The 21,267-nt window shown below is 37.2% G+C and overlaps 1 protein-coding gene across 2 annotated transcripts; it reads right to left on the bottom strand.

Moving 5' to 3' along the window:
• Nucleotides 1-12,137: 12,137 nt before the first annotated feature.
• On the bottom strand, nt 12,138-20,573 carry LOC116166542 (modular serine protease-like; the record flags this gene model as incomplete). 2 transcript variants are annotated; one of them, XM_031481526.1, is given in 11 exon segments in its annotated part: nt 12,138-12,401; nt 12,455-12,617; nt 14,523-14,699; nt 14,750-14,871; nt 14,922-15,074; nt 15,413-15,622; nt 15,674-15,888; nt 16,249-16,569; nt 16,676-16,819; nt 16,869-16,979; nt 20,483-20,573. In XM_031481526.1, coding segments are annotated over 11 exon segments (1,916 nt in total), but the record flags the coding sequence as incomplete, so codon positions are not given.
• Between the last annotated feature and the right edge of the window lie 694 nt (nt 20,574-21,267).

The raw sequence follows: 21,267 nt of genomic DNA, 5'->3' as shown, positions 1-21,267 counted from the left end.
TTTGTGCACGTACCAAAACAAACAAGAAAAAAATGGGACAAAAAGAGTACGGAAGGCATTTTCGTCGGATACTGTGGCGAGAAAGATGGCTTTCGAGTGTGGATCCCGGAAAGTAACAAAGTTCTCCGAAGTCGCGATGTCATTTTCGGGAAGGAGAAGATTGTGTCTGAGAAGACTCAAATAACAATGACCTTGACACAGAAAAATTCCGAAGAATCTGAGGAAAATTCGGATTCGGATAACAACGAGGGCATCACGGACGATGTTTCGCAAGAAACTGAAAAGTCGCAAAGAAGAATAATCAGGCCACCCAAGTACTTGGAAGATTATGTTTATTTTGCGGCGTGTGATATACCAACAACGGTGCAGGCAGCGATTGCTTCTGAAAAATCCGAAGAGTGGCGCAATGCCATGAATGAAGAAATAGCTTCGCTAAAGGAAAACGAGACGTGGAAACTCGTTGAACCACCTCAAGGTAAGAAAATTCTAAATAACCGTTGGGTGTTTCGCGTAAAGACAAATTCGGAAGGTGATCTCGAACGATATAAAGCGCGTTTGGTTATAAAGGGGTTGTTAACGCCGTATTATTATATTTTATAATATATAATATATAAACTAGATGGAGTAAGTGTGGCTTTATTAATGTTAATGCAATTTGAATGCGATGAGTGGGGGCAAAAGAGAAAAATTTCCCACATTCGAAAAGCTGCATCGAATCGTGTTTGTTTTGAAGCAATATACTTTCCAAGTTTGAAAATCAATCCATTTTTTTCTTGTTTTTTTTTGTAAACTCGATAGTGCTGGACGAATTCAACCCTTCCTTATTGTCACCCCTTGATCTCCTTATTCCCCCCCGTGCATTGTAGTGGTCGCCCAGCACCGACTGAATTGTAAGTATATTTATATTTTTTCCATATATTTTGTGTTTTGAATTTATCAAAAAATTATACATTGGTCCAAATCAAGCCGGATTTGCACGTTTGTTATAGTACATAAATAGTAGAGTTATAGATAACACGTTTCGGTGCAGGTTGATAAGCGCTTTTATAGTATAGAATTCAAGTTGTAGATATCAAAACTTTGATAAAACCGCCACACATATTCCATTATTGTCAATTTAGCGCGATATTTAGCGGTTCTGAACGATGGACAAAAAAGCGGAACATCGTCTTAAGATTTTAAAGGCAAAAAAAGAACAATATTTTGCTAACATTCAACGGGTATATGATTTTAGTAGGGATGTTTCAACCCCAGAGAAATTGAGTTATTTTAAGATGAGGTACACTAATTACGAGGCAACCAAAGTTAAATTGTTAGAAACAATAGAAGATATAAACTTATTAGAGTGCGAATTAGACGAACACTTTGTTCCAAGTTTTAAAATCATTGAGACGATTGAGGAAATAGTATGTTACATTGAACATGTTGCTCAAAAGATTAAAATTCATAGTAGTTCTACTAGTAGTGCCCCCTCTACAAGAAGTGAAGAGCGGACTAACAGAATTCGCAAACTACCCGATATTCCACTCCCAAAATTCAGTGGAGATTTAAAAGAGTGGCCTTTATTTATTGAATGCTTCAATAGCCTAATTCACAACAACCCTGAATTAAACGACGTTAATCGGGCGCATTATTTACTCGGCTGTTTAAGTGATACTGCACTATCGGTATGTTCTGGAATAGCTCCTACAGGAGACAATTACAGAATCATTCTTGCTGCGCTTGTTGACAAATATGAGGACAAACGTGCCATAGCTAATTCCTTATTAGAACAATTGTTTATGTTTAAACAAAGTCCTACTGAAAATGTTCATACGTTAAACGCGTTCGTAGATAAATTCGATCCTGCCGTTACAGCTTTGCGAAAATTAGATATACCAGATTTAGCCGACTACATTTTAGCATACTTAGCTTTTCAAAAACTAAATCCCGAGACTCAACGTCTATTCGAAAACACTAGGAGAAAAACGGATATGCCTTCCTATAAGGACATCATTACTTTCATAAAAGAACAAGCCAAAATTTGTGCACGCACTAGCACCGTAGTAAATAAATTGGCAAGTAGTAGTAGTAGTTCAAAAGGTTATCCCGTTCAAAGTAGTAACAGTAATAGCAAATCAAAATCTACCCATGTGTTTCTTGCGCAGAAGCCTACACCGGCTAAATGTGCATGTTGTAAAGGTACTCATTACATTTCCGCTTGCCCGCAGTTTTTGGAGATTACGCCTGAAGAACGGTACCAAATCGTGCGCGCAAACAGTTTATGTTTAAACTGCTTAGGGTCTCATAAAATAATGAATTGTCAAAGTAATTATACTTGTAGAAGTTGTCATCTTAAGCATCACACCTTGTTACATTTCAAAACTAACTCTCGTAGTAAATCAGACCGTTCCACTTCAGGCACCCCTATTGATAACAGCTCTTCAACTTCAAATAGGAATAGTAGTAGCAGTCCAGATAACGCTCATGGTGAGTCGAATTCTTCCTCAATCAATTGTTGCACAATTACGTCAAATACTAATGGCTCTAATAATACAGTCCTACTCTCCACAGCAAAGGTCGATGTTTTGGACGTGTTCGGCAATACTCATGAAGCTCGTTTTTTATTAGACAGTGGAAGTCACGCTAACTTTCTCTCTTTAGACTTTAGTCGTCGCTTGAAATTACCCCTTGCCAAATGTGACACTACAGTTCTTGGAATTGGTTCGACTAGTAGCAGAGTACACGGAAGTGCGAGCGCAGTTATAATTTCCAAAATTAATACGCATAAAAGATATTGTTTAGATGTATTAGTAGTAGATCAAATTACCAATCAAATGCCTCCAATTTCCGTCGATATAAGTCGTTTTAATTACTTAGTTTCAATTCCCTTAGCTGATACTGAATTTCATATTCCTCGAAAGGTAGATGGAATAATTGGAGCCAGTTTATTTGCACAATTGTTGGGCCGAGAGCGGATTTCAGGCCCTCCAAATACACCCTTAGCTATAGAAACTCAGCTTGGATTTGTTTTAATGGGAGTTGCACCCACCATATCTCCTTGCACACATAGTTTCTTTATCGCTTTGGAACCTCCGTTGGAGACACTGGTACAACGATTTTGGGAAGTAGAGGATGTGCCCTCTTTAAATTTAGTAAGTCCGGAGGACGTCAAGTGTGAACACCATTTTCGATCTACTTACAAAAGAGGAAGTGATGGAAGATATACCGTGGCCTTGCCTTTTCAACTCAATAGTTCTTTGTTAGGGGATTCCTATGCGGTAGCACTTCGTAGATTTTTGGCCTTAGAACAAAAACTAGATAGAGATGGAGATCTTAAAATACATTATGCAAATATTATTCGAGACTACCTAGCCCAAGGTCATATGTCAAAGGTTACGAACCACATTTGCTCGGAACCGCATTATTTTATTCCTCATCACGCAATCTTTAAACCTAATTCTAGTACTACTCCGGTTCGAATTGTTTTCGATGCTTCGTGCAAAACTACCTCTCTTTATTCTTTAAACGACCTTTTATTTGTCGGTCCTAAGCTACAAGCGGATGTTTGTACGATGTTGTTGAATTTTAGACTATTTGCAATAGCTCTTTCCGCGGACATTCGCCAAATGTATAGGCAAATTAACCTTTGCGAGAACGATCGCAAATATCAAAAAATACTTTGGAGATTTTCGAGCCAAGAATCAATAGAAACCTATCAACTAAACACAGTATCGTTTGGTGTCAGAGCGTCCCCTTTTTTAGCCCTTAGGATTGTTCGTCAACTAGCAGAGGATGAAGAGTCAACTTTCCCCATAGCTGCTGAAATAGTGAAAAGAGATATGTATGTTGATGACCTCGTCACCAGCATTCCAACCACGAGTTTAGCCATGACCGCCTATTCGCAATTAAAGGAATTATTTGGTAGAGGTGGTTTTCAGTTAGTGAAATGGGCAACAAATTCTCCAACACTAATAGAAAACATCCCTGAAGATGATTGCATTACTAATCCTATTGATTTTGACAGCTCCAACTTTAAAGTTTTAGGTTTGCAGTGGAATCCCAAGACTGATTTCTTGTCATTCTCTTTCGACATTACCAATAGACCTTGCACCAAACGCACTATACTCTCCACCGTTGCACGGTGCTATGACCCTTTAGGATTTCTGGCTCCTGTGATTTTGAACTTGAAACTCTTAATCAAAGAATGTTGGGTGCTCCAACTAGATTGGGACGAACCATGCCCTAACAGTATAGCACAAAGATGGCAGCTAATTAACACCCAACTTTCTCATCTTTTAGAATTTGAAGTACCTCGGCATATTGGAGTTACGAACAATCAGAGCGTAGCATTGGTAGGATTCGCAGATGCATGTCTAACATCCTATGGTGCGGTGGTGTACTTGCAAAGTATTGCTAATAAAAATCAAATTCACCTTCTTTGTGCGAAAACAAAGGTCTCGCCCATAAAACTAGTCACTATTCCACGGCTGGAACTTTGTGCGGCTCATTTACTCGCCAGACTCCTGCATTTTGTAATCAATTGTTATCAATCTCGTTTGAACATTGCCAAAGTGTATGCTTTCTCAGATTCTACAGTTACTCTCAACTGGATCGCTACATGCCCAACCAAATTGCCCATGTTTGTTGCAAATCGGGTGACTCAAATTAACTCCTTAATCGATCCTTTATCTTGGTATCACATTGATGGTAAAAACAATATAAGCGATTGCTTATCTAGAGGTCTAACTCCCTTGCAATTTATCAGCCACGTTTCTTGGAAAAACGGTCCTGATTGGATGAGATTAGACTTTTTGGAATGGCCAATTCGAATTGTGCGCACTGAAGATAAGGAATCGGAGGAAACTATCGCCTTACTGATTCCTGCAAAAGAAGAAAATCCATTTTTTTCCTTAATAGAGCGTTGTTCCAAATGGATCAAATTAGTGCGTAGTGTTGTTTATGTGCTTAGATTTCTTAGACGGTTACCCTACAATGTCATCATTTCCGCCTCCGACTTAATGACTGCGAAGATGAGACTTATTCGTTTGATTCAATGTAAGTATTTTTCAGTTGAACTTTCTTTACTAAAAAAAGGAATTCAACCCAAATCTTTTAGATACCTTACCCCTTTTTTAGATGGAAATATTATTAGAGTAGGTGGTAGGCTTCGTAACGCCGACTGTTCTTTTGATGTAAAACATCCTATTTTATTACCGAAGAAAGACCGATTCGTAGATTTACTTATCGATCACTATCACAGATCCAACCTACATACAGGACCACATTTAGTTTTAACCTTGATTAGGCAACGGTATTGGATACTCGCAGCACGTAGCGTTATAAGATTTAGAGTGCAGAAATGTAACATTTGCTTTCGGATGAAACCCAAACCACAATTTCCGGTTATGGGAAACCTACCAATAAGCCGAATGCAATCCCCTAAAGCCTTTTTCCAGACTGGTTGTGATTACGCGGGCCCTGTATCGATTATTCCATATCGGAAACGAGGAGTGCGTTCAATCAAAGCCTATATTTGCTTGTTTGTATGTCTGACGACTAAAGCGGTCCATTTAGAATTAGTTAGTAGCTTATCCACGGAAAACTTTTTGCAAGCCTTCAAGCGATTTATTAGTAGGCGAGGAGTAGTTTCAGAAATTAACTCCGACAACGGTACCAATTTCATTGGTGCAAGGACATCCTTAGATGAATTGTATAAAGTCATATATTCTCCTGAATATAACAAATCCATAGGAAATGAATTAGCTAACCGTGGAATACAATGGAAACTAATAGCTCCTGGAGCTCCTCACATGGGAGGGTTGTGGGAAGCGGGCGTGCGATCTGTCAAAAGTCATCTATACAAAATCTTACGCGACCAATTATTAACTTACGAAGAGTTTAATACTTTATTAATACAAATTGAGTGCGTACTAAATTCACGGCCTCTCTGTGTGCTAAGTTCAGATCCTGCTGATCCACTCTGTTTGACGCCTGCTCATTTCTTAACCATGGGCCCGATAAACCACTTCCCCACCGTCGATTATACTAATCATAATATTAATCGCTTAAACAGATTTCAATTACTTGATCGTATGATACAAGACTTTTGGAAGAGGTGGCGTTTAGAATGCCTTACTGAAATGCAAACTCGATATCGCTGGAATACTGAAACGAATCCTATTGAAATAGGGACTGTTGTCCTATTAAATCAGCCAAATGTTCCTCCATTATCTTGGCCTTTAGGCATTATAGAAAAAACTTACCCAGGAACTGACCAAGTGGTCAGAGTTCTCGATGTTCGAACCAAAACTGGTATTTACCGCCGGCCAGTAATTAAGGTATGTCCTTTACCCACGCAATAAATCTTTGTCAGTTTTTTTTTTAATAAAATTACTTTTAGTTGATCTTTCTCTTAGAATTTGATTTGTTAATTAAACGTTGTTAAATAAATAGCAACAATTATTTTTTGTTCAGGTTTGTTAGTTAAATATTGGTAGATAGAAAAATAACAATTAATTTTTGTGTTCTCTTTGTCATCCTGAAGTTCGAAACCGTACTTCATCCCGGGGGGAATGTTAACGCCGTATTATTATATTTTATAATATATAATATATAAACTAGATGGAGTAAGTGTGGCTTTATTAATGTTAATGCAATTTGAATGTGATGAGTGGGGGCAAAAGAGAAAAATTTCCCACATTCGAAAAGCTGCATCGAATCGTGTTTGTTTTGAAGCAATATACTTTCCAAGTTTGAAAATCAATCCATTTTTTTCTTGTTTTTTTTTTTGTAAACTCGATAGTGCTGGACGAATTCAACCCTTCCTTATTGTCACCCCTTGATCTCCTTATTCCCCCCCGTGCATTGTAGTGGTCGCCCAGCACCGACTGAATTGTAAGTATATTTATATTTTTTCCATATATTTTGTGTTTTGAATTTATCAAAAAATTATACAGGGGTGTTCACAAAGATTCGGGGTTGATTATGAAGAAACATTTAGCCCGGTGGCGCGTTTCGATACCGTTAGAATTTTATTGTGCACGGCCGCGCTTAAAAGTATGCATATGATGCAGTTCGATGTAAAAACGGCCTTCTTATACGGACATTTAGAGGAAGAGGTTTACATGAAACAGCCGGAGGGCTACGATGACGAAACCGGACGTGTGTGTAAACTATATCGTAGTTTATATGGCCTAAAACAGGCACCGCGTTGTTGGAATAAACGATTAGTCAGTTTTTTAAACAAACATTCGTTTAACCAAAGTGCAGCGGACCCGTGTTTGTTTTGGTGCGAAGTAAATAATCAATATATGTTCGTGGTAATTTATGTTGACGATGGTTTGGTAATAGGGACGAATTACACTGACCTTTGCTTATTTATTTCTAAATTAGAAAATGAGTTTCGGATTACCGTGAACGAGAATGTGGGATGCTTTTTAGGTTTGCAAATAACACGAAAAGAGGACGGTGCTATTTTTGTAAACCAGTGCGCTTATATTAAAAAGGTGTTGGAACGATTTAATATGCTAAATGCAAATCCGGTAAAGACACCCGCGGAGCTTGTGGGAACGAGCGATCTCGGTAATAAATGCGCGTTATCCATTCCATATCGAGAAGCAATTGGGGCCCTTTTATATTTATCAACAGGAAGTAGGCCAGATATTGCTTACGCGGTAAGTACAGCAGCCGAAGCTGTTGAAAATCCGTGCGAGGGGCACTGGACGGCTGTAAAGAGGATTCTGCGTTACCTGAAGGGAACTATGGAGATGGGTTTGTTATATAAAAACAAAGGAGAAGGCGATTTACTTCGGATATACAGCGACGCTGATTATGCCGGCGATGAGTCCACCAGAAGGTCGAGAACCGGGATCGTATGCATCTATGGTGACGGCGCCGTGACATGGAAAAGCCAAAAGCAACGCAGCGTCGTCCTCTCGACAACAGAAGCGGAATACGTAGCAGCCTGCGAGGCCACTAAAGAAGCAATATGGGTCAACGTACTCATCGGTGAAACCACCAAGGAAAATCATATTCCCACTTTATTTGTGGACAACGCGAGTGCCATCAAATTGTGTAAAAATCCTGAGTTTCACAAACGGTCAAAACACATTGACGTGCGTTTTCATTTCATCCGGGAAAAATACAACGAAGGTGCCATTCAAATACGGCACGTGCCTGGAAGCGATCAAGTTGCAGACGTACTAACGAAACCGTTAAGTCGCGAAAAATTTGAAAAGCATAGGTCAAATTTAGGAGTTGTTTTTCTATTCAGAGCAGCCGATTTTGAGAGGAAGTGTTGAAGAGACAAAATCGTGTACTGAGTACGGACCTGGACAAAGTTTAAACGTTCAATTGCGTTTTGCGCATGCTTTCTTTTTAATAGTAGTTCACGTTTTGATAAGAACGTTATAAGTTGTACTTAAGCAATTTGCAAATAAATCCTTTTTTCTTTTTACTTGAATTAATCTTAACAATCTGTTTTGAAATTACTTAGAATTTTGGTTTATTTTTTGGAACATTATTATTGCATTGTATTCGGTAAGTTTAGATTGTATAACTTCTTTTGTTCAATAAAATCTTAATTTCTTGTATGATTTTTGCAACATATTATAAACTTGATATCACTTTTTCTCTAAACTTCATATTTGTGACTTAAACGGTTTTTGCAGTAACCCGACGATATTAAGTATGGAGAACGGTAAGGGATTTTTTATTTTACCGTTCGAAGACAATAATTGTTTGGAGGAGGAGCGAAGCGACGACTCCATATTGTCTGAGAACGGTAACCCTTAACGTTCGACGTGCTTATAACATTTTTTGCGCGATCGAAATTAAAATTATGCAACCAATATAAATATGCACTAAGAAATTAACGAGCAGAATAAATCGAAATGATCGAAGTGGTATGGTGTACATCACTAGGTAACAAGTTTATTTGTCAAAATTGAAATTAATAATTTCATAAAAATGTGCATGTGTCTGATGTAGTTTACTAGCTTTACACTTCCTTTATGACTTTATGAGCGTCTTGCTATAGGAAACAACAGCACAAATTGTACGTTTAATGTACCTAACAATAATTAAAGATTAAATGTAATGTAAGACTGTTGATTTTTAAAAAGGCGTCGGTAAGTATTTTTGCTGTTCTGTTTTTAGATCGGTAAGTAATTTTGGCGTCGTCGTAATCATAGCAACTGGTAAATTCTACGTACTGTCATGGAAACACCCATGGTAAATAGTCAGAAATGACCGATCGCGCAAAAAAATTATTAATTAATGCAATGCAAATAGGTACAATACAAGACGTACGTTTTAGACAGGCAATATGAATTGCACAGCAGACTCATGTTGCGAATTGTCATCCTTTTCTAATAAGCTGCAGTATGTGTCAGACTGTAAGAGACAGCGTGAACAGTAAGTTAATTATTACGATATACATCGATGAGTCATACCCAAGTATAGACGGCGCAGACAAAATCAAAATTTGAACATTCTGGATGATTGCAGGAAATATTAACTGTGTCACTTTTATTTGAACTCACAAAAATAAATGTGCCTCACGTTGGGCGTGGAAAATTTAATGCTGTGTGCAGTGGCATGAATTCATTATAAGACTGAAATATCGTACACCTATAGCTAGCTCAACTTTACACAAATTTAATTATTGTAACAAAATCTTCCTATGCACTTATATTTGTTTTAACTAAAGAAAAATCTTAATCTCAGGGTCCAGCTGGGCTCTGAGACTCTGACTTAACCAAAAGTTGAAGGTTCGGGCATCCGTAGTTCAAATTAAATAGACCTATAAATTTTGACTTGAACTAGAAACAACCCGACACAAGAGAAATTTTCAGTGAACAATGAAAACAAACTTTCATCTAGCGACGAAAAGCGAGCACTTGTTTACAATGCAATTCCTATTATCTCTAAACTTCACACCTGTGCCATCGCTTATCTTATTCAATTAAATTCTACTTTGATAATATCCCCTTATTAAGTACCTGTTAAGCAATTTTAATAAATACGCAATAGAATCTTTACCCACATGTAAAACTTTACATAAGTACATACAACTATGACTAAAATTAAATAAAATTCAACAATTATGGGCAATGGTGCAATATCCAAAATGTAATCATTAAATTGTGTTTGACATTTCAGTGTGTTATTCTGTCACTTCGTGTTCCTCGTCGCGTGTTTCTCCTTCCGGGATAAAAAGTATCACACAGTTAGGAATTTTGCTCCAATATGGCGACCGGAGCCAACGACCAATCAAAAACGAGATACCATGTTGTCGCCACGATAACGTTGATAAGAGGCGCTTTCTTTCGGCTACTTCGCAATCATGATTTCAAAATCGTGATTCGTAGGATCACGTTTTACGAAAGAACGCGCGAATTTAAATCAAAATATGGTTAAGTTTACGTAGTACACATTTGCATTCGAATTACGTATTTTTTGTTTGGATTATGAAAATAATTTAAATTTAAGTAGAAGTACTTGCGCGATTATGCTCCTCTTCAGTTACAAATATGGACTAACCTAACATTTGAGCAAAAATATCCTTGCATTTATAGGTTAGGAATTCGTGATCATAAAACTTTTATGTTCAGTTTGTTCACGATTTTGGCAATCATGATTATAAGATCACACTTCGAAAGAACGTGATTTGACAATCCAAACGCGTTTGGATCACCGAAAGAAAGCGCCTAAGAAAGTCACCAAAACGTCAAGCTTGGTTCGAAGGTTTGCAGATATACACACATGACTATAATGAAATTACAGAAGGAACACACAACCTCAGTGCGCTGAAGTCCTTCTGTCCCACAAGATGGTGTGTCCGAATTAAGTCCCTTCAAGCTGTCGTCGAGGATTATGAAGTTCTTCGCTAATTTTTCTACAAGAGCTGAGTGACAAAACTAGAATAGACGTCGGCGCTAAAGCTTACTCTATGATATTGGCTAGGTTAAGTGCTATGTGAGTTGCCTATCGTCATTGTATGGAAGAGGTACTGCATTTCTTTCGTCGTTATACTTTCTATAAACTTTTGAGTAAAAATTACGTTTCCTTCATTTCATAATTTGAAGCAGTCCGTAATATATGTTTTTAATCCATGAGTTACTAAATAAATTGTGCGGATTTACTTTTAAATATTTTTTTTTACTAAGGCCAGTATTCGCGTTCTTAGTAAATTCAAGATTATGACTTAAATAATTTTATCAAAAAAAATCGCTACATTTAATAACTTTTTATATCTCTATCAATTTCCGATAAGACCTCTAGAGTAGTTAGAATTAATATTTGGGCTTAAAAAATTACTCAAAAGTTTCGACTTTTATTTCAAATTTCAGTGATCATTGTGTGTTGCCTATCCTCTATCCCTAGCCCCCTGAAACAACTGAAAATTGGATAAACGTTCCAATCCAATGAACTTGTTATGTCATGGATATATAGATGCCGCTAACATTTGCGGCGCGCGAACTATTAATTGTCAAACGCGCGAAGAACATTTTCAAAACTATCTTTCAAATCTCTAAAACATTTGTATTTGCAATTAGGTATTTTTATTTTTTCAAATAACAAAATTGCGATCAATCAAAAAAACATTTTTTGATAATCACCTCATCGATGTTTGAAAGTGAAACATTTATAAAATCCTTACACTATCTACTACATATCGAAGTTGAAAAAAATTTGAAAAATTTTTACGACAAATGTTGTAGTAGGTGTAAGGATTCAAAAATCGATGGAGTGGTTATCAAAAAATGTTTTTGAAATTTTTGATCAAATCGCTATTTGCTATTTGAATAAATAAAAATAACTGAAAATACAAACTTTTTATTTAGTGAGCTGAAAGATAGTTTTGAAAATTGTTTTTTGTTCAATAGTCCTTAAAGCTTTGCTTAAAGTAATGGAGTTATGACGATTTTTCGAAAAACAAATGAAAACCAATAACTTCAAACCGGGGCATTCGAAATTGGAACCTACAAATGTTGTTTGTTTTAACAAAGAGTATTCGTTGTATACTCTTTGGTTTTAATTAATTCTAACAGCCATTTTCGGGTGTAACGACTTAGTATACACCCTGCATATAGTAGGTACACCTAAACAAACATTGGTATAATTCTTAAACAGTTTAGAAGTGAAACAGAATATGTTTTGCTTGGTTCCCTTTTTAATTATAAAAATACAAAATTGAAGCATGCAAATTCATGATCTATTTTGATTTTCAATTCTTCTTATAAGATCTATGTACTTAGATATCATAGTGTATGTAGCATATTGATTTTGATCACAGGTTACAGTTCCAGTTTCTTTTGATGATGGAGATGTGCTTACAATGCCTCTAATATAAAATCGATTTTGATTCCTTTGAAAAGTCAATCCACCTCCGCTGTCACCTTGGCAAATTGATTGTTCTAAAAAAGTTAAGTTTTGGGCGCATTTGTACCAATGAGATAAGTGTTCTTACTTTGAGATAAATAACCGGCACATATTTTGTCGAAAGTTAGAAATTTCCTAAACTCGGGAGGAACTTGCTCCCAACAATCCGAGTACGGCTTGTAGGGTACTTGCAATTCTTTTAATTCCAGAGATGGCTCACTACCAAGGACTGTTTGACCCCAGCCGACAACCTGCAATACAATAAATTACTTTATAATCGGTTGCGATCAATAACCACAATAAGGTAAGCAAATATCAAATAATACATTATCTTATGGTAATTATAGAGAAAAAATCAACCCTGATTTTCTTGCCATCTGCACCATCTCATTTTAGTAAATAAATCTAATTCATAGCAAGAAATAAAGCCATGCTAACAATATTTACATCATCATTGCGACATATAGCGAGTGATAATTTACTTAAGAGAATCAGAAACTTTTCGCAAAAAATGTAGCCAGAATGCCAAAGCCGGTTTTACAATTTTCACTAAAATAATATTTCAATTTGTTCTTTTTAGCGCATTTTCCAAAAGGATACGGTGTAGTACAGCCCAGAGACCAGAACAACGATAGCTTATTTGGATTGGTCACTTCCTTCTTCAGTTATTAGGTACTGATTCTGTGCGGGGAAAATGCGCTTTCGTCGGTCGCGAGTATAACCACGTTTTTAAATTGTTTAATGTAAGCTAGTAGGTCGAATGCAAGAGATGTGTCTGAGTGCCATAGAAATCTGAGTACCTACAGGTTGCGCGGAAAAGAGAATGAAGACAGAGGTTTATGCGCGTTCGAAGTCGCGGGCAAAAACTCAAATAAAAGCAAACAATATGAACCTCCCAAAAATCGTACTGCGAATGCGCAATAGACAACGTCCTTATAGTAGGGGAGCTAGCACGAAATCCACTGAACGAGAATGATCAAAATTTTAACCGATGGAGTTCCATTTTGCCCTATCAGAGTATGCTAAAATCGATCGTCTGCCGCCTCAGGTCATACGACTTAAGGCGCTGCGGGTACTTCTTGTGGTACCAATTCTAAAAGGTTGTTTTTCGAAAAAATAAGTTATACACCTAATGAAAACGTTGATAATAGCTCTTAAAAAAATATTTAAAAAAATCGCGAACATTTGATAACTCCGTAAAAGAACAATTCTTAGTCGGTTTTTCACGAACTTTCTACGGATATAACTAGGTTACCGTTGGATGAATGAAGCTAATTTTTTTTACAGACTAATGATAGGTACAGCCAATGATTATGACAGTGTTTCTTTTTTAAGTTTTTTCTCTAATTATAAGATATCTTATAATGTTAAGATAATAAGACAATCTTATAATTAGAGAAAAAATTTAAAAACGAAACACCGTTAAGTCATTAGTAGTACCTATCATCAGTCTGTAAAAAAAATCAGCTTCATTCGTCCAACCGTAACCTAGTTATATCCGTAGAAAGTTCGTGAAAAACCGACTAAGAATTGTTTTTTTACGGAGTTATCAAATGCGCGCGATTTTTTTAAATATTTTTTTAAGAGCTATTATCAACGTTTTCATTTGGTGTATAACTTATTTTCTCGAAAAACAACCTTTCAGAATTGGTACCGCAAGAAGTACCCGCAGCGCCTTAAGTCGTATGACCTGAGGCGGCAGACGATCGATTTTAGCATACTCTGATAGGGCAAAATGGAACTCCATCGGTTAAAATTTTGATCATTCTCGTTCAGTGGATTTCGTGCTAGCTCCCCTACTATTAGTTGTTGAGCAATTTAATAGACGTTTTTATGAAGATTTCTTTAAATCCAGTGGCTTGTCTTCTTTAGATAGTAGAAGTTCTGTATACTCATCTACGGATGTTAGCGCAATCTTTCTTTTGCCGGAAATTTAAAATTGTGGTGCTAAGTGAATTCACCCTCTAGTAGCACGGTTTTATCGTCTGGTTGAGAGATCCGTCAGGAATACGCCGTTTTTTGTACCCAGCGACTTGCGGCGGCAAATCTCGTCTTCGAGCGTAGGTAATCGTAAAATTCGATGCATTTTTCTTTATTAGAATCGAAACAAGAATTATTACGTTCAAGTGATAAATGGATATGTACTTTATACTTACCACTCCTACATTATTTTCTACGAGTTGCTGCTGTTCAAATTGGTTCCTCCAATCAACACACACAGCTTGAACGTCACTAGAAGCGTTTAATTTCTCTTTTAAAACAATGATGGCAAGATCCGCCTCGTAATTGTTTTCGGTCGCTTTAAATCTTTCAGGAATGTAAATGTGGTCTATCTAAAGGCATTTTTATAACGTTGAAGATGTTAAATGTTTAACCTTCTTACAGCAGATTCTTGAGCTCCTGGATCTCTAGGGTCCCCGTAGATACGATAGTACTTGCCTGCAACTATCTTATAATCTTCAACAGGAAATAATCTTCCACGTTGATCGGCAAAGCAATGGGCAGCTAGAATACAAATCGTTAATGTTAAAGGTTAATTTTCTCGTATTAAAGACCTGAGAGCACTACTCGTCGGCTAATTATTGAACCTCCACATATGTTATCATTGGTAGCGTTGTATACACCCACATGCCATGGATAATCTGATTTTTTTGTAATTGTGCCTCCAATTATATTTGCTACGCCCTTGGCGCGTTTGTCACCACACACTACAAGAATAAAAAAGAAAGATTAGGTAATTTTTTAGAAAATAAAAATATTTTCAAAAGTTTGTTGTGAAACCATCGCTCCATCAATTTTGAGTTATCGCCCAATGAGTCGAGCTGTGGTACTTCGAATATAACTAGTGCATTCAGTAAAAACACAACGAAAGGTTATTTAGCTGTACCAAGACAATTGAAAAATGCATATCAATGATCAACTTTGCATCTTCCCCAGTGCTCACATAAATTCGAGGAGCTCGAACTTCTTATTCTCTCCCCCCCCCCCCCCCAATCTTCACAACCCCAAATTCTATCAGCTCTCCTTTTCGGAACTAACCACTAACCTGGAAGGCATTGTGGAACAGGATAATCCCAACTTCCATCTTTGCAAACAATATCTGGATTAAGAGAGACTTCTGGCATTTCATGAAACGATTCACATTCTGCGACCGCAACAGTATTCTGGACAGGATTATCACAATTATCCAAAATTTTGTCACCATGTTTACATGTAACTTTTGTTGTTGTTGTGGACAGTAATGGGCTGCATGCAACTGAAATAGGATTGCAAGTTGATAGGAATTTAATTTTGTATACTACCATACGTGCACAAGTAGGTGGGGTTGGAAACCATTTTCCATCTATGCAATATGGTAGAACTGCTCTTATACCAAGCGTAGGAGGATAGGGCTTATATTGAGGTTCTTTACATTTCAAGACTAAAGCTTTGTACATTGGGGCATATTCTCCAGGCGTTGCCTTTTCTAGACCAAGTCTATACTCTCCATTGTTCGGATGATTAGGGATTAAACAAGCACCTCTGCAAAATTAACGATAAATCACCTATTTATTTTATCCCTCTCTTGTTCTGGGTCCTCAACAGACTTGCGCCCAATTACAGTGACCCGCATAATGCTTTTTAGAGGTGCCTCTGCAGAAGGTCTTAAGTTGTTCTATACTACTCCGGTATTTACCTTACAAATTAGGAAAACTGCAGGAAAACCTAATTCGGAGTAGCCGGCAGAATGCTCGAAACTGGTCTAAGGTAATTTCCATCTCTGCCACAGATGAAAAATTCACCTAAACCCAGGTTCGAACACCCGACCTCCGGATTTATAACTCAACGCTCTACCATTGAGCCTTGTGAGCATTGTTGAGGGTACGATGTTGTGATACTTACGGTGGTGGTGGTTCTGTTGGTTTAAGCGATGGTGTTGGCTTCTTTGTAATTGGCGTTGGAGTTACAATTGTTGGTGGAGTCACTACTGTTATTGGGCAGTTTCTTTCATCGGATCCGTCAAAGCAATCCTTAACCTTGTTGCACTTTACACTTTTGGCCAAACAGGCTCCATAATCACACCGGAAAAATATGCGCGGATTACATGGCAATTCTGAACATGCTTTCGGTGTCTCATCAGAACTGTCTGGGCAATCAGCTTTGCCATCACACAACTTTTCTTCACTTATACAGTCGTTTGAGTCACACTGAAATTGGCCACTCCTAAAAAATGAGTTTATGGAACACGCCATTCAACACACCTTAATAAGTAGGTAACGTTGCATAGTTATACTATACCTACTTTTTAATCATAGTAAATTCAACATACCCACAGACTGATGCTTTAGTTGTAGCACGAATGCATAATGACGACGTTTCATCAGAATTATCCATACAGTCCTTCTTTCCATCACACATTGCACTCCTCTTTATACAAGCGCCATAAGCACATCTGAATAAATTGGATGTGCATCTATTTGCCACAAATTAATTTTACTGTCATAGAAATTGATATCACTTACTGAAAATTTGCACAGTTGCCTTCGTCAGAACCATCTTGGCAGTCTGGCTTTCCATCGCACTCACTTTCTTCTGAAACGCACCCTCCAGAACTACAGGTAATTTCACTGTCTCTATAAACAAGGTCTTTTCTTGGTTATCTGGTGGGGCACGTATTAAAGGAATCGCACAACGTACCTACCATAAATTCGGTATGAGGAAATAGTTACAACACAAGCATGAAGAAAAAATTTGCGCACCGCGGGAGTAGTGGATTTTTGACGTTCCAGATTCCCATCAACAATTACAAGCTTCTGGGTCATAGAAATCTCTCAATTTTTCGTATTACAACACGCGGCACCACCGCACGTTATAGAAAATCGGGCGAATTTTGTGTTATGTGGTAGTTATGTGTAGAAGCAAATTGTGTAACAACATTTTTAAATGAATTTTTGAAAAGGAAAAAAATTGCTCTTATTTCCCCGTTTTGTCCGGTCGTCTATCTATCTGTTTCATATGTAACCACGAATTTATAAATTAAGATAAGTTCGTGTATGTAACGCAACAAAATCAAACAAACAACTATATCAGAAAAAGTTATTGAATGTATCTAACTATTATACAGGGTGGTGCCTAGCGCGACGCAGCATAGGGATTTCAATGGTAATTTCTTTACAGTCAATTACTAGCTCCCCTAATTACTTTACAGAGAAAAAAATATTGCATCTCTTCATAGTATTACTTACTCATAATTTTCCGTCTTTCAAAACCGTGGAAATGGACAAAATAAAAAGATACATTTTACAATAAATCAGATATGCCTTGGAATTACCTAAAAAACAGCGACAACGTTTCATTATTTACCTTTGACGCATATTAAATTTATCTCGAAATTTATACTTGTTTATAAATTAGTTAATCATAAAATTGTTTATCATGTATTTAACCTCGTATTTAACTAAAGAGAAAAAGGGAATGTTAAAGTTGTTTTAACCCGCCAAGTAACGTCTTTATTTAGTGTGAAGTAGCCAGTAGGTACCCCAATCGGCCGATTCCAAGCTGGACAACAAAGACAGAATTGTGAGCAAGTTTGAAAGAACAGGCACATACTGCAAATGCAATAATAGTTATAAATTCAATGGTGCAATAACGTTCAAAATGTCCGTCAAAATCATCAGGAAACCCGACATAATCCGAATATAAGTTTAAGAACAATTCTTCCTCAAATCAATTTCTTTTTCTTCGATTTAGTACTCTGGTTCCGGAAAATGATAAACAAATAGTATCTGATGCAGATGCAGCATTTCATTCTCTAAAAAAACATTACCCCATAGACGCATTTTATTGCGTCGGTTAGTTGAAACAGAATTAAATATGAAAATTGTTCGATGTCAAACAAGGATAACGATGCGATGCGCTTGCAGTTTGTTAAAAGATTCCAAAGCATCACTGATTTTTAAAAATGTGATTTTTTATTTTGTGGATTTCTATGGTTTTGAAAAACGGATAATTATAACTAATAGTATGAACAGATACAGTATCTTTTTCTCTAAAAAAACGTATTTAGACTTTTGCTCTAAAATAATTAGGGGAGTTAGTAATTGGCTATAAAGAAATTACCATTGAAATCCCTAAGTATGCTGCGTCGCTCTAGGCACAACCCGGTATAGTAGGAGAGCTGGTAAACATTTTTGGGTAGGCATTTGACGCACGCTGAAAACTTGTCTAATACTTCTCCAAGAATACCCAAACGCAGAATTGCAGACCTGGCTGGGAACTGGGGAGTAGCGTAGCGGGGCTAACACTTTGCCAGGCGCCTTCAAAGTTTGAAAAAAAGAATGTACCTACGCTAAAAATCAGGAGTCTGTGGCCCTGCGTCATTGATTGGTGAAACAATTTCAGACATATGATCATGGACATATGTACACATACGCTAAAACCAAGGTTATTTTATTTGAAAGGTTACCTGGTAACTATGTGGGCGGAAGCGGTAGAGACGTAATCCAGAATACATAAATGGACGGTCACCATTGCTTGTAGTCGCGCGGGTGTGCAATGCGATGCAAGCTTTATAGGGGAGTCGATGGTGTCCGTCTGCCCGTGAACACGATAACTGTCAAACGCGTGGACCGATTTGGTTCAAACTTTCCACAGTTGACCTATATGCCACAAGTAATAAGCCTATTGAAAATGGGTCAAATCCAATGACCCCTTGGGGTCACGTCTCTCTGTCTCTGCCAAACGCTTGAACTTATTCGGTTCAAACTTTGCACATCAGTTAAGGTATATACCACATGTAACAAGCCACCGAGGTGCTCTGCCGCTTTCTTAAACGCTCTTTATGGGTTTATTTTTGTGGAAGTTATAGTTTATTTGTTTAAAATGTTGAATTTTGAAGTGCCTGAGGACATAATTAGCTGTATATCCCTGTTTGGTGCAATATAAAGACATTTAGTTTATGAATTGATTGAAAGGTTTGTTTGGGTATTATTGAAGAAGTATTGGACAAGTTTTCAGCGTGCCTCAAATACCTCCAAAAATGTCTACCAGTTCTAGGACTAAGACAATGAAAATATCCCCCTTTTAATGACCTCATAACTTCAGTTTTGAACTGAACCGCGAGCAGAACCCCGTCGCGAGCAAGCTCGAACCGACCATCCATTGGTGGTATTCTGTCGAAACATCAAATGTCTTGGGCTTCGCAATAATGCTCTTGCTCTATTTCGCAACGATCTTGATGCATTAAATAACGGTTTTCGCATGTTTTGCTCAAAATACATATGGTCAACAAAAATGCGTCAAATTCATGTTTTGGGCGTTGAGATAATGCTCCCAGTCTTCTTCCCAACGATCTTGGTGCAAGAATAACGATTTTGACAAGCTTTGATCAAAGTACATGTGGTCGGCCAAAAATGCAACAAATTCATGTCTTGGACATTGAAATAATGCTCTTGGTATATTTCCCAACGATCTTGGTACAAGACTAACCATTTTGACCTGTTTTGATCAAAATACATGTGGTCGCCAAAAGTGCATCTAATATTCATGTCTTGGGCCTTAAGATAACGCGTTTGGTCTTTTTCCCAACGATCTCAGTGCAAGAATAATGATTTTGATATGTTTTTGATAGAAATACATGTGGCCCCAGAAAAAGAATTTAATATCTTTGAATTAAACACACGCGGTTATCAAATGTGCATATGCTGCGGTTAATGAATTTGAAAGCTTGTACTTCAAATTCACGCGAAAAGAATAAGTTTGGGTACATTTTGATCTAAAACTTTTGACCTAGACCACAGAGAAGAGTTATATTGAATTGTTACACATCTAAGAGTCATAGGGAATTATTTATCGAAACTTGTGTGCCTGATGTTGAGCCAGCTTTCTGAAAATTATAGCGCACACGGACGAACGGACGGACGGATAGACAACAATACAAAACTAATAAACAATAATAATAATAATAATCGTCGAATATCCCAATTTTCCCCCAACGGTCTCTAATCACTTTTCCCTACGTAGGTACGTTGTGGATGTCTTTTCATTATTTTATTACAACCCGATGACCACAATTAACAAAGTTCACCAAAACGCTTATAGCGGATATGTTCTTGCACATCGTTCAATAAATACGTACTTGCATTGTGTAGATTGGCGTCTATACCTTGCGAGAGTGTGTATTATAGCTTCTTGCGTCCCACTTGAGTTTCTGTACCCAAATTCTTCACCTGAAACAATTTTGAGTTAATTATTCGACACAATTTTAGTGCTCATGCGTGATTTGATGTTAATAATTACATAACAGAGCTTATATCGTCTTATAAGGAATTGGCCCATTTAGTCAAATTGATTTTTACAATTGTTAAAACGTGAGTTTCTAGAGATGACGTCACTTCTCGTAGGTAGAGTATTCAGTGCTATAAAGCGCTCTAAACCGAGTAAAAACCACTAACCACATACCACAACAGAGCAACTTATTCTGTCCGGTACCTCTTGGATATAATCATATGCTCTTCAACTTGATGAAGTAACTGACCACAATTTGACTTGCTACATTAGAATATCCAAGGGTATAGTACAATATATGAAGAATTGCATAAATAAAGAATAAAAGAAGTAATCAGAAATCCTTCCATACGAATTTTCTTAGAATAAAAACCGTACTCCCAAGTATGGAACATTTACAGCGAGATTTACAGTTTTTCTCCACTTCCATGTTCGCAACTGCCATAGCGACGTTTGTATAATAGTTTATAAATGTGTAAATTTGCATATGCACCGCTCGTATCGTATCGTACAGGCTACAGGTAGGATAAAAGTAGAAGTTCAGAATTGGTGGAAAAGTGATACGGAAGCTGTCAAATCAAAATCAAAGGTCTCCTGCGGGTGACTACGAACCGCCAGTTTGCGTTGTGGTTCTGC

This window comes from Photinus pyralis, unplaced genomic scaffold, assembly GCF_008802855.1.
Source record: "Photinus pyralis isolate 1611_PpyrPB1 unplaced genomic scaffold, Ppyr1.3 Ppyr1.4_LG3b, whole genome shotgun sequence".
In the NCBI taxonomy this organism is placed as follows: Eukaryota; Metazoa; Arthropoda; class Insecta; order Coleoptera; family Lampyridae; genus Photinus; species Photinus pyralis.
This window is presented reverse-complemented; position numbering and strand designations above follow the sequence as displayed.